The 15,171-nt window shown below is 38.7% G+C and overlaps 1 protein-coding gene across 1 annotated transcript in view; it reads left to right on the top strand.

Annotated features, from left to right (window-relative positions):
• Positions 1 to 769: 769 nt before the first annotated feature.
• The window catches only part of DNER (delta/notch like EGF repeat containing), a gene marked incomplete at both ends in the record, with an annotated part of 127,974 nt that continues 113,572 nt past the window's right edge, over positions 770 to 15,171 (top strand). The window contains one exon of the mRNA XM_080623440.1: positions 770 to 1,021. Coding sequence (XP_080479566.1) covers positions 770 to 1,021 — 252 coding nt within the window. The remainder of the gene's footprint in view (positions 1,022 to 15,171) is intronic.

Below are 15,171 nucleotides of genomic sequence, written 5' to 3' on the forward strand. Positions count from 1 at the left end.
GCAAAATACAAATCTATTTTTAAAATTCAGCTGTAGATGACCTCAGTTCAGAAAAGCCACAGCTTTTCTGCAGTATGGGAAATGACAGGATTCATTTTATGCTTTCCATCTCTCCCCGCTTGGGTTTTAAAGGAACTTCAAGGTAACTGTTCACAGATTACACTTGGGAAACAGTAAATGAGAAGCAAACGGTGAATGGTCCTGAACACGGAGTTTCTCTTCCAGGGGTTTTCCTGTCCCGGGTGCGCTGCTGTTTACACCCGCCACGCCAACTGGAGGCAGTGGCAGACCAGCAATGCCTATCGGGCGGTTTATTAGCGCGCTGATCCCGTTGTAAACCAGCGGGCTGGGCGCGCAGTGCCGGTACCCGGGCCCCAGCAGCCTGGCGCAGCCCGGCCGCCGTTCCCCCGCCCATGGCAGATGGGGCGCGGGCGCAGACCAGTCCGGCCCGAGCCGAGCTCCGCCTTGGCTGTAGGGAAGAAATAACGCCAGGCTGTGCGCTCCGGTACCGCACTCGGGACAAGGACCCTCACCGCCGCCTGCAAGGTCCGGAGCCCAGACGCTCTGCGCACGGAAGCGCGGCTGCCCCCTGCCGGATACACGACGGCGCGGCTGCCGGCTCCTCCCCGCCCAGTCCCCGCCCGCCCGTTGCCCGGGGAACAGGGGTAGGGAGTAGCTGGGCAGCCGCTGCCTCCATCCTCTCCTCTTCTCTTCCCTCCCCGCCGGTGCCCGCAGCGGAGCGGCACCCGCACCAGCACGCCCCGCCGCCATGCCCCGAGCCGCTCCGTTCCTCCTGCTGCTCGCCCTGACCCAGCACCGCGCCTGCCTTCCCGGGCCAGCCACAGCCGCGCCCCCCGACCGGGACCCCTGCCTCAGCCAGCCCTGCCGGAACAACGGCACCTGCTCGCCGCTGCCGGCCCGGAGCCCCGCCGCGACCCGCCGCCACCAGCTGCTCCTGCCCCAGCCTCCGGCCGCCTACAGCTGCGCCTGCCCCGCGGGGGTCACCGGCACCTCTTGCCAGGTAAGGGCCGCGCCCAGAGCGCCCTCCGTGCCCCCCGCCTCGGCGCCTCTCTTCCTCCCGCCCTCCGTCCTTGTGCTCGTCCCTGCCCTTGTGTGTCCCCGCTCTGTTTGCGGCTGGCTCCCTCCCATTCTCAGTCCGCCTAGCCCCTACCCCGTCTGCGGGCGTCCCTGCCCCACTCCGCTCCGCACTGAGCCGTTGCGGTACCTGCTTGCCGGGAACGGCGGCCGGTGCCGGTTCCCCTGGGGCCGCGGTCCCCTCCCCGCCCGCGGCCGCTTCCTCCCGCCGGCTCCTGGCGCGGTAGCCGCCGGTGCAGTTAACGGCCGCCTAGGGCAGCCCCGGCCCCCCCTGGCCTTTCCGGGGGCCGGCAGCGCTTCGTGCAGGTGGACGCGTAAAGCGGGTGCCGGTGCTGCGAGCGGCGCGTTCGAAGCCGAGCGAAGAGCCCCGGGCATGGACCGGACAGGTGGCTGGTAGGGCTCAGTTAGAAGTGAATGAGGATGGGGCTGAGCTCGGCCGGCGCCTTCCAGGTTAATCTCAGCACTATAGTCAGTCCCCACGGTCTGGTCCTGGCAATTTACTTAGTACTGGCTTATTTTAAGGTGAAAAGTATGCTCTTTGGAAGTGGATACTGTATTACACTGACTACGAATTGTTAAATCGCATCTCCATTGTCATTTTCTTAGACTAGGAGCCCTTGCTCCCACGTTTCTGATGCTTCTTGGATTGGTTTTGAATTCTGGGATGTCAAAATGCTCAGAGTAGGGATAAGGATTTAAAATATGGAGAGGCAGTAGGCACAATCTTTCTAACATGCTTGGTAGTATGGGGGTTTAATGTAATAATGTAATCGAATTTAGTTTTTGTCACGTGAAGATATTTTTGTTCTTGTCTCTAGTGTTAAGGATGTGGAAATCCTTGTTGTCACATTCAGAAATTCACATAAACTTAGTCTTCCATATCTTCAGATAAGGGAAAGCAGGCCCAGGGACACAGAGGTTTGTTTTCTGCATATATGTATATGATGGGTTATTTTCTGCAACAGCAGCGTACAAAAGGCTCTACGGATTGGCTACCATTTCTTACCAGTGCTTTCCGTTTTAAGTGGATTTGACACAGAAGCAAATGAATTAAAGTAAATTCAGTCTGCTTTTTTTTTTTTTTTTTTTTTTTTCCCCCTGTCTTAAATTTTCCTTGGTTGCGTAGTATCTGAACTACACAGTTGAATAGATGAAAGGGATAATGCATTCACTGAAGACTTAATGTGTAGGTGAGTGTAAAAGTCTTTGTAAAGTAGGAGCACTATGCACGGAGTTCTGTGCTTGCCTTGAAATGTCTCAGCTGATTCAGCCTAACAATGAAAGCAAAAATATTTACTGTAATGAGATTCTGTGAAACTAGAGAGATGAAAGTGGATTAAATAGGCTTCTTTCTGGCTAATTGTGGGTCTTGTTGTCTTAAACGTTTGCTATCTTTCTATCAACAGAGAGAGAGAAAGAGAGCGCTGGGTGTTTGCTTCTGCTTGTTGCTGTTAGACTTAAAAGTCTGAGATCCATAACTAAAAGATTAATGACCCTTTTACTGATTTAGTAAAATGTAATGCAGGAGGCACTATACTTCCTGTGAAGTGTTGCACCTGGGGAACTGGGTTTAATTGTGTTTATAATAAAATAAAAAGGCAATATTTTCATAGCAGTTATGCTTTTTATTAACTAATAAGAGGAGGCTTAAAATGTTGCACATCGTGTTTCTTTTTATCAAACAGTGAGCAATGACCTTTACAAGGAAAACTGAAAAACGAATGAATGCTACTTTGAACCATTGTGTCAGCAGTGGAAGTAGGGGTGCCAGTTACCTATAAAAAGTTAATATGGTTTTGAATTGTAACTTTAATTAACTAGAAAACAGACAGTGGTTTGTTTTTTTTTTATTATTTTTAAAGGGGTCATATAAACACAATATATCCACAGTTGATCTTTTTCCCCTCATTTTATTGTAATAGGAAATAAATATTGTACAAATGCATTAATTCTTGTATTGCTTTTTTGTTTGGATGCCCAGCACCTTAACAGATGCCTTACAGCTTAAACTTCTACAAAGAAATGTAAACTCAGTCATGTTTGCTAATTCAATGACAGTAAATAATTATAAGGATTTTTAAATAATGATAATTTTTTCATCTATGGGTTAAATCAGGGGACTATTTAGATATATTTAGACAGAGGGCAGTCATCTTGCTGCTGGGGTTGTTATTGAACAGTTGGACTCACAGAGGGGAATGCCAAGAGGGGGGAAAGAAAGAACAGGAAACATTATGCTTACATACCCAGATCATAGAAGGTAAATTTGCATTTTTGTAATTTTTGATGGGACTGAAGATCTTTGGGAACCGTACTTCACTAAAAATGTAGAATTGCTTCCAGGTTACTTCTTGTAGTGAAGGCAATGTTTTGCCCAATCTGCTCAGATGTTTTGAGACGTAGAATGAAGAAAAAAATTGTACTAAATGTGCCTTCAAGTCAACTGGGCACAGTGAAGTTGTTAATGTAGAAGGACTGCTAACAGTCAAAGTTGGACATTTCCCACAGATTTTGCTACTGAAGATTTAGCGTAACTGGTTTTGATGGACTTAATGATGCTGGTGCTGGCTTGGAAAAGAAAGAAATTTGACATCACATACACATGAGATGCTTCTAAAAGTCCACAGCTTTCCTATCCCCAAGTAACTAATTTAACTTGGACTTAAGCCAATTGCATGATCTTATAATTGCTCTAGTAACTCATTATTTATTTAACAACAGAAATTACAGGTCCTCTTAATATTCCCGTGCCATTCCCATGAATTATGCATGTGCATGTTTCTCACATTACTTAGAGTTTGAATATACTTTCCTTTGCAAACTTCATGTGTGTTTTGTTATGGATTGTTTCACATTGTGGGACGTTGCTTTAACTGAATTTCTTTTCATGGATGTGAATTTTTTCCCCACTTCTCTTTACTGTATTTCTATGTGTTGAAGTATCTTGAACTTCAATTTCGGTAAAGAAATCACACGTATTCCAAAGGAAACAGTACAAAATTATAGTGAATTATAGTTCCTTTCTGCAGGAATTTGAAATTGTCTAATTCTGAGCTTTACACTGAGAGACTTTAAGATAGATTATCTTTTAAATTTAGTTCTTAGAATGATTTATTTATGTATTTTCACTCCTGCATTTCTTCCTGATTCTGCTTTTCTTCATTCTATCCCTTTTTTCATACTTTTGAATGACAGGTGAACTTATTCTTGTCTTTGAATGTTCGTAGACTACACTGCAGTGATTTTATTATTTTTCTTCTCTGTGCCCCCTCCTGTTTTTTATTTTTCTTTGAATTTATTTCTGTTCCCAGTACATTGGTGATAATGTGCTGTTTAATGCTGAATGCAGAAATCTAGGGTTAGCAAATTGCTGCAGAAAGAAGGATTATTGTTTCTTGACTCACTGATCTAATACTTCAGAATAAGTGGTACAAAATTTCATTGGCCAGGTTATTTCAGGTTGCATTGGACAATGCTGTGTAAAAGGACATTCTTTAATCTCACTGCTAAATTGCCTTCACATTTGTATCCTGATTAATTCTTCACAAGATCCTGTTTTCTATTAAGTAATGACATCCCTCCTGAAAGATCTCTAAATAACTCTTGAATTCAAAACGCTTTATTTTTTTCCCTTCTGCACTCATTAATGAAGGGTATATACTTAAATTATGTGGTTATTGTGATGCACGTGTTTTGTTATGTGGCCATTCTATTGACTTTCTTATCTTGGACATGAGTAAATTGCGTATTTGTTAGATGCCCTGGAGTTTTCTTGGATTATTTGAATGTAGTTTAGCTTGACTTCTGAGGTACCATGTCATTTCCTGCTGACTAACTCTACTAACTCTCGCAGTGCTTTCAAGTTGCAGTATTTAAATATTTGCATTGATGCATATACTGGGAGAACTTGGTTTGTTTTTCTTGGAGGAGGCTAACGAGGAACTAAGTGCCATTCTCAGCTACCTAATGGGTGGTCATAAAGACGGAGCAAGACTTTTCTCAGACATGGTCAGTGAAAGGACAAGAGGGGACATACATGTTATAGTATATAAGTATATATATAGTATGTAGTATAGTATATAAGTTCCTGTTAAATCTAAGGAAAAAATCTACCATCACTCCTCAAAATAATGATGGTGAAACACTGGGACAGGCACTTAGAACAGCTGTGGTAGCTCCACCTTTGGAGATTTGGGTCTTGAGTGCCCAAGACCCCAAGCACCTCAGCCTATTATTAGCCTTGGCTTGAGCATGGCTTGGACCAGAGAACTCCTTCAGTTCCCTTCCAGCCTAAACCATGATTCTGTTCTGTGATTCTGTATATATATGCACACCTCTATTTACCCTCCCAATTTTGCATTTTCCTACTGCTTTTGTCCTGTTCCTGCCTCCCCTTTGCTGGATATTGAAAATATTTCCATGTTGTTATACATATACGTTTTACATCAAGTCTAGACTGTACCTGGAAGCTGACAAACTTGTGTTCAAGAAGGAGTTCAAAGATGGCAGTATTACTATTAGCTATCTGAAAAATCTTTACTGTTAATTTCAAGCCACTTAGTTTACAGCTTCTCTAGTCACAGATTAGTATACTCACTTTTCATAGTCATTCCTGGGGTTTTTCTTCAGGCAACAATTGTATGTCACACAGGACTGAGGGATATTATTTGTTTCCTGTGAGTTCCTCTGATCTGTAAGTGAAGTATTGTTTGGGTACCTCATGAACTTTGATCTCTATGGTTGCCATGGAACTGAGGAAGTTCTGCAGTGTGGCGATGTGAGGTATTGAATATGGGGAATATTAGGACAGAATAAATGAATGTGAAAAATAGTTTCTCCATGCAATTTATTTTAGCTGTTATAACATGTGTTTTCTCTAAATGTGGTAGAAATATATTTCCAGTCAGAAAATTAAGCTTTTCAAATTAGCACCTTGCCTTGAAGCATATAATGTGAAAATATTTTAGCAAGAGAACTATAATTAAGTAATTTCTAAAGCAATCAATAAAGAATTGTGCTGTGATTGTTGCTATGTGCTTTAAACAAATGTATTATAAATTTCTGTAGAATAAAACTGGAATAATGTAATAGCCCAAACTGTCTCAGTTATGTAAGTGGTTATTATCATGGTATTGTCTGCACATTAACCTTTGTGAATCTTTGCATTTTCTCTCTCAATGTCTTGAAATACTCCCTTTAAATCTGGTCAAAATAGTTCTTTTTAAATGCTAGTCAGGTCTTTACATAGTGCAAATAATTTGGTTCTGAAAAATTCCATCATATAACTGAAAGTTTCAGGTGTTAATTTTAATATATTTTTGTGTGGTTAGAGACTGCTGAAGGATGGATCAGGTATAAAGTAGCTGAGTAATAGCAGAAGATATGCTATACTAAGATGCTTCACCTTTCACATAAGTAATTTTTCATTGCAGTACATGTTCTTTGATCAGAGAGAATTATGTAGCAATATACCTGTTTAAAAACCAATGTTGTTTTTCTTTCCTTTGAAATATCTAACTTGATATTATGTAGCTTTGGAAATCCTCTTTATTGGGGCAGGTTCTCAATGTACTAGGAGAGTACCTTATCTTGAATACAAGACAAGAAACAACAGAAAATGGATGGGAAAACAGATAAAAGAGAATATTGCTTAATATACTGGAGTTATATAACTTCATCCCAGAGACCGAAATGCTCCCTGCTTTTTGAGGGCTCCCATAGCATGTTCTACTTACTGCCTTTCTGAGAAGGCAACTATTGCTTGAGATCAGTAAGTTTAGAAGTGGCATGTAGCAGGATTTCAGCTTAATTGTGGGATCATGAGACCAGAAATCTTAGATGATGCAAGAAATTCGATTTTAATAGGCAGACATGAGTCTGCTGGAAATAGTGTCCACTTGGTCCTAAACATAGGTTGGCAGGGTTTTTTTTTTTTCTCTTTTTCTGGTACTTACTCTCATAGCTCACTCTGTTCTTGTTAAATATCAAGTTCCTCATTTTTTCATATCAACTCTTTTTGGCTGTGATACATTTGTGTTCCAATTAATCCAACAGATTAATTGCATGGAAAACATAATTTTATTAGTTATTATCTTCTGTCTTTCAATTTAATTGAATTTCCCAGTTGTATTTTTCCCTTTCAAAAGTGAGTTATTCCACTCTTCCTTCCCTGTGCATGTACGGAATATTTTTCTTCAGCATTCTTTCTGAGCTGAATAGATTGATATAACAGTATTCCTGTTGGTTGCTGGTTAATATAACATAGTCTGTTTTGTACAGTGTCAAATCCCAATTTTTATGTATATTGAGGGGTTACCTGGTTTTTGACAACTGCGTTAGAGGGAAGGCTTCAATAATATCCACAGTTTCTTATTTTTATATTTATTTTGTTTTTAAGTTTTGGTGAACTGAGCCCAGAAACCTCCTGGAGGTGTCTGATTGCGGTGCGGTGGTTCCCAAATGAAAGCATCCATATTTAAAGTGCATTCATGTCAATTGAAAGCATAGTGGTTAGCAAGAGTAAGGCTAATGTAATTAAAAATTTCTTAGTGGCACTTAGGTCAAAATCTGAAGGCAAAAGCAGTCTAGTATATGTATTTGATGTTGTAGATCATAATTTGTAAGAGTCTTTAATTAGGTCTCTGATTTTTAAATAAAAAATTGTTTTGTTTAACTTTGTTTCTGGATATGTTGTCGATTTATGTTTTATGAGAATAGTGTAAAAACCACTGAAATCGATGTTCTCTGGAGAGAAAATTGTCACTCATCAATATGAGCTACACAAACCAAATTATATATTTTTTGTTAATTAGGAAAAATATCTTGAACTGCAATACAATTGTTGCAATTTTCCAGTGATTTTGTAACAGTGGAAATGCACATGGAGATGCACATTGAGGAAAGTGATGTTTGCTTGATAAAAAAAACTCCTTACTTTGTTCTCCTGATTGAGTGTGCTCTCTTAGAAGGAAGCACTCCTGCATTCAAAAGCTTATTTGTGTGCCACATATGTAACCTGTTTGGTTTCAGTAATACATATTGCCGTCCTATATTAATTTTCAAGTTTGCCTAGGTTTGTTTTACAATTATACAGGCTGTAGTGAGTGTAACAATTATACTGCGTTATTTAGTGTTAATTCTGCTGTAAACCTGGAAAAAAAAAAGCTGTAAACTCTCTAGAAAAGTCTGAAAGCAATACATTGTGACTAGGAATGGGAATATCAGGGCTTGGTGCTCAGGATTCTCACTGCTTTGCTGAGTCACTCTGGGCAAAGCTCTTACCACCTTCTTCCTTAGATTTCTCCTCTATAAACTCACATAATTCTAGGTTTTCAAAGGTTAATTTGTAAATGTGTATGAAGGCTTTAAGAATATAAAGTGAAAAGCACTTTATAAGCAAGCATAGTGTTAAAATGCCAGATTCTGGATTATATGTCAGTGGCCTATATTTAAATCGAACGGAAAAAAGCCTTCTTATTAAAAAAAAAATATAAAAAAACCCAACCATTTAGACTGTTTCTTTGTCTGCCAAATATTCAGGCTAGCAGTCTACAGATTAGTTTCATAATGTTCTTTCCCGCTGAAAGCAGGGGCAATAGATCAATGCTTAGTATTTCAAAGACTTCAGTAACAAAGGTGTTTGTGAACAAGGTACTCTTTAATAAGGTAAGAACAGGATTCAATTTGCAAGTGAAAGTAGGTTTGTTATACTGAGATAAGGTCACTGAATGTTAATGTTTTTAGGAACTTTGTTGTACTTCATGTATTAGTTACAACAGCAACTGTATTGTTGGTTTGAGTATCTTCAGGAACAGCTGTAAAAAGAGTAACAAGATATGATTCCTTTTCTTTACAACAAGCTTCATTTTCAGCCTAGGTTGCCCTTATGTGGTCCTTTGTACTGGACCTAATAAAGCTGGAGCTTGTTGCTGACAAATGCACTAGAGAAGGAATAATTTCAGCTAACCATGCATATTCTAAGTAAGCTGTAATTATCTGGGAGGAGGACCCATATGTTCTGGTGGTAATATGTTGAATAATCTTCATTGAGCCTGAGTACTCAAAGTGCAAATAATTTAAAGATGTGCAGATAATATCACAAGAGAACTGAAGCTGTTTTAGAATTCTGTTCCCTTCTATGAATAAGTAGTACCTAATCCTGTGAAATCAAGCTGAGGTAAACTTACATACAAGAGAGCGAGGGCAGAAATAGATATAGCCTAGAGAAAGGACATCAGAAGTGATTAGTAGATGTGGAAAGATTTTAATAACCTGGGAGAAGCAACTTATTCATTTACACAGAGACAAGCAAGAAAAGTCTGAATAAAAAGTAATCTTGTAATAGGGACAGTCCTTTATAATAAGCCTAACAAACAACAGGAATGAGACAGCAAAATTCTTCTGGACATCAGCTAACAATCAATCAATGTGGGTAAAGAAAAAATATATGGACAATTTTCTGTAGTTTTCCAGACTTGGTGTGCTGTTTTGATCTCCCTTTGAAGTATTTGGTAGGGGCATTTGTTAATAAGGACAAGAACTCTCAACATGAACTATATGGCAATTCTTATGTTTCTTTTTCAGCCCTAATGATTTGTGCTCTAAATTCAACAAATCATGTGAATTTTATTTGTATTTTTGTTCTTAAACTTTTAACGTATATATGGTTTCTTCTGCTGACGAAATTGGGCAAATTGCTAAATACCTTTTATCAAAACAAATTAATGAATGAATCTCATTAATGGCAAACCAAAATATATGGCTTTGCTTTCTTACAGACTGGACAGTCATTAATAACTTGTGATTGGCTATATAAGTGTAATTCTATTGTAATCTAATCTTCAGGCAAATATAACTGAATGTTGTTGAACAGAAGGGAGTAAAGGTGGCCATGCAGAAGTTGAACTATTTATGGGCTAAGCGCTTTTTGCGTTGAGAGTGCTAATTCTGCTGTCTGGTTGCAGGAGAATTGTTTTCTGGCGTGTGTTGTTACTATGGAATACAAAGGCTGTGTTCTTGTATGTACAGACCTGAGCAACTTTCTCATTTGAGAATGCCTTTGAATTTCAGTGAGTTGAGTTACATGAGGTTTAGGTAGGTTCTGCAAGACCAGATACTTGATGAATTCTCTTTGAGTCTACAGCATACTGTGTGCTGATGGCATGTGTGACAACTGAAGAAAATGGTGTTGGCTCCTCTGGGAAATTAACATGTTTAATTGAAGGAAGGACAAATTGACTTAATTTACATAATTGTAATAGGGCTCTAATGTTAATATTTGGCTAGCTATTGCCTCTTAAAAGTAATGGAAAGGTACTGGGTTGATGATACAGAAATTTTTGATAATCTTTCTGGGTGTGCGGAGGGATCTGGCTTGAATAGAGCATGCCAAAAATATTGAACATCTTTAAAGAGCTGTAGGAAACGGATATCTCTTCAAGGTGAAGTAAACTCAGTCATTTCTTTGTCTATAAAAATAATTAATGTAAGTTTAGGACTAGTTATTTGAGTAACCATTTGAGCTTGGGTTTCTTGGTGCTCCTGATATGTAGCAAAGAAACTCTCTAAGCTGAATGAATGCAGGAGCAAAGCCAGCTGTGCCTCTTGCTTCTAAAACATCTTTATCCCCAATTAAACGGCTTCACTTGCAACACCAATTTTTAACACTTTCTGCAGGTGAGTGAGAAAGGACAGAATAACAGTTATGCCTTTTATAGTTGTGCCATAGATATGCCTTTTCACAAAGGCCTGCTTAACAACAGCGTGATAGATTTATCAGTGACAGGTATGCCCTCTGGTCATCCACTTCTGCTAGCAGAAGCATGTAGCAAACTGGGGTATGGACCAAAACCTCTCTATATTTGGTTTAAGAATATATGGGAATTTCTGTTACTATAACATATTAGTGAGAGATTTAATCTTTTTTTTTATGTTTATATGAGATAGTCAATTGAAGGATACTCTGGAATGATAAATGTGCTAGCAAACCTTATTGTGTAAGTGACTTAGAACAAACACAAAGGTAGCATCTTCATTGATTTCTGCGTGATGTATATGCTTTTTACTTTGTAATCAGTACTGCAGCAGCTTCCAACTTGGGATTTCTAGTTCTGAGGATGTAATTTTTCTTTTTCAATATACGCTCACATCCAGTTCTATTCTGTGTTCTCAGATTTTCTGAGCTCCTTGGCTAGGAAGTGATAGTAGACTCCACTGGGAGGCTGGGCCTTTAATGCAGGCAGCTGTTGAGACCTGAGAGCTGCTGGCTGGTAGAAGCTCTTCCAAGCTCCTTGACAGTAAGCAAGGAAGTTCTGTGAAGCTAAGAATTCTCGAGAACTTCAAGTTACCTTGGCAATCTTATGGCTCTGAAATTCTCCTCTTTAGCTTTGAGAGCAGGGCTGCAGCTCAGGGCTTCAAGGTGCTGTGCTCCCAGATCTTTGAGCAGAGCACTAGTGCTACAGCAGAGAGTGTGGCTTCACCAGAAAGCTTCCATCAGAGACATAGATGGGATTTGGCCTCCTCATCAGAGATATCAGCACAAACCTCTCTTTACTCAATGAGTTGTCACTTTCTGATAACCTCTGTGTTCATCCAGAAGTTTCTATCAACTGTAAGAAGTGTGGTACAGTGGTATCTAATGGAAAAAGTTCCTGAGTATGTGTTGATTTAGATGTTAAAGTTGCCATTACCTAATCTAATTTTGGAGAAAATTGTAAAACTTTAGAGCATCAATTGTTGATCTGCACAGTTGATTTTTCTCTTTTTAAAATAACGCAGATGAGACTTTTGATGTTTTTCAAGGGAATTTTAAAGGTGTTAGGCTGATTTTGGAAAACTTTAATATATGGATGCATGACAGCAAGACTTCAAAGATCTGGGTGCAAATTTGCTACCTGTATTGTTATGTTTATGCTGTTAGTGTTAATGCTACACTAACTGAAGATGGATTTGAGATGGTGTATGTGTGTTTCCTGTAGGGCACAACTATGCAAGTATGTGCACATAAGTATTTGTGTTAAAGTAGCTGATGCAGAGAAGCTCATCTCCTCTTTTATCTTGTAGTAACTTGCCTGTTTATTTATGGCAATAAACATCAGTGAAACTAATAACTAAGATCTGAAAATGCTGCCAGTTGGAAGTGGAATAAGCAAAAAATCATCTCTTTGGCAGAGCTGAGATGATGTAGATTTTGTGCATTTCTTATGCTAGAACCTGTGGTTTACATTGCTCAATAAAATATTTAGTTACCTTTTTCCATACTTTCTCTATATCCAAAGCATTTTCCTTTTTCATTGCACCAAATTCTTTTTTGTCCTATAAATATCAAGCTACCTTCATAATCCAGCTGGTTTTCCATTACTGACCTTCACTTTTCTCATTTTTTGGTCTTCCCAGTGTATTAACAAGAAAAGTTTCATGGGAAAGTTGCTGATGGAGTTTGTACGCCTTACTTTAGGAGAATTTGCTTTCTTTCTGAAGACAATAGTGTCAAGCCAAGAGGAAACAAAAGCTGGTGTAGGGACGTTTCAGTGCAGAAACTGGTTTGGTTGCAGTCATTGACTTGTGGGATGAGTAGAATAATAAATTCTCATGAAATAAGTGGGATGAAGAACAGTATAGAACATGATATTGTATGTTTGCATTTCTTAAGACCTGAAATACAGGCAGCATCAGGAGAAAAGGACAGAAGTTAAACTATGAGTTGAATATTAAACTTGTATAGCAGATAAACTGAAATTTTTGCCATGGATATTCATAATAGAATGAGGAAATCAATACATTCAGGCTTTATCACAGAGCACTTGTGGCTGTGTTCTGGAATTTGGCAGTTATAGAAGCTTTGATTCTATACATGAGTATATATATGTATAATATATATACTATGAGTATAGTATAATATACTAGTATATATACTATATATATATAATATACTATATATATATAATAGTATAATATACTAGTATAATACTATGAGTACAAAATATACTCAGGGCAAGGGATATGTGCATTGCTGTGTTTGCTAGTTTGGAAAGGAAGAATTGGGCTGAGGTCCTAGTCTGTCATTCACATCTACAGCGGTGCTGCTCCTGAACCACCAAGCTGCCCTTGCCTTTGACCTTTGCAGTGTTTGGAATAATTTTGAAAATAGTAGCTAGGTGAGTAAATGGATACAACAAGCAACCATTAGAAAGCAATCTATGTTTTCCTGGTTTTGTTCCACCTTTATAAGGAAAACATCTGTTCAATTCCCAGTTTATTTGATGCTTAGGCATCTGTTCGGTGCCTCAGATTTTTTCACTGTAGTTACAGGGATGTGATTTCTATAGCTTCTGTCGATGCCTTTTAACTCTGAGTTGCATAAATAAAGTTAACTTCTAAAAATTATTTTTATTTGCTTTTAGAACAAGAGGATTCAGATGCTGAAAAGGCCTGGTGGCTTCTTTTCTTTCTTGAATTGCATTTCAATGGGCATGTGGAATTTTCATTTCATTGTTAACTGTTCTTTAGGTATAAGTAAAATGATAGCTGGTTTGAATTTTCTATGTCTCAGATAGGTGAATTCATGTAATGTATCTCAGAGCGTTTGACTTCGCTTTTTCTTCAGCACCTGCCTGTATTCCAGGTCCGAATAAATGCATTAATGATGCTGCATAGTGTTCCAGGTGTCTTTCTGACTCTCAGGGGTATGAAAGGATTATGAGTTTCTGTATTCTTATTATGTTATGTACCATTGTTCAATGGGATTCAGCAACTCAAATTATTTTTAGCCATCTGTAAGGGTTTCTAAATTTCACTTTCTCTTAAAACAGCATTGCTCTATAATATAGAAGCAGAGATAGTTAGACATCTGCTGTAGGATTTCACAAGAATAGAAATAGTAAGAACTAATTTTTGGCTTCAAAATACGAATCAGAATACATGAGAAGCAGATAGTTTAGAGAAAAAATCAGATGAAAAATGTACTGTGCATCTTTTACTAGTGTCACAATTCTGCTTCTTGCTTTGCTTTAATCAAGTAGACCATATAGCAGCTTTCTTCTCTTTGCATACTTGAGATAACTCAGTGCACCTTGGTAGTGTAAGTAAAATCTCAGGTGCAATTTTTGTATAGTTTTTGAAATAGATTTTGAGTAATCTGTTGTTGAAGCTGTGTAACTGTAACTTTTTCTTAGCAATATTTTAAATAGTTATCTACAACGATACTGTATATATAAATGCACTAAAAATGGTGAGCCAGCTGGGTTTAATTGTTTTGACAGTGGGTAGTGGTGCTGTGACATTCTAAAAGAACCTTATTTCTCATTAACAATCAGTTATGTCCAGATTGTTCAGGTATTCTGAAATTAAGTGATTTCAGCAGTGCAGCTCAGATGCCTTGCTCTAAAACCTCGCATCATTTTCTGTGCTGTATAAATGTGGTAAGCACAGTTTGTCCTAGCTACCCTTGTCTTCTGTGTTTTCACTGTGCATATAGGGTGGGTTCTATGTCTGATTCTATGTGAAGATAGAAGATTTGATATGAGTCAAGATGAATGAGTGAAGAAAGAAATGAGTCTGTTCTGCAAGCATATTTAAATTCGTAATAAAGACTGTTTCCATTGCTTTCAGCTACTGTGTACTGGATCAGTAGTGATCGATATCTGCATGATTGGTCAATTAATATAAAATAGTGCTGGCCACAAATAATTGAAAGATGTAGGAAAAAATCATGCCCCTGCCCTTCTTTTTCTTCCTTGTCTCCTTCCTGATCTGTTAACATTGTCTTTTTGATCTAAAGGTTTAGAAACTTGGTATTAAAAGCCTTGATTTATAATCTGTCCCTAGAAATTTTCTAAAAAAGTTTCTCCAATGCTAAGAGTTTCTGTATTTTTATAATGTTGGAAAAAAGAAAAAAACCCAACCCAAAACATTCCCTCTTCACCCTGCAAATCTCTTAATATTATGAGAAAAATGTAGATCTTCACAAAATCTTCACAAAATCTTCACAAAATCTTCACAAAATCTTCACAAAATCTTCACAAAATCTTCACAAAATCTTCACAAAATCTTCACAAAATCTTCACAAAATCTTCACAA

Source organism: Psittacula echo (genome assembly GCF_963264785.1).
Source record: "Psittacula echo genome assembly, chromosome: 7".
Taxonomy (NCBI): Eukaryota; Metazoa; Chordata; class Aves; order Psittaciformes; family Psittacidae; genus Psittacula; species Psittacula echo.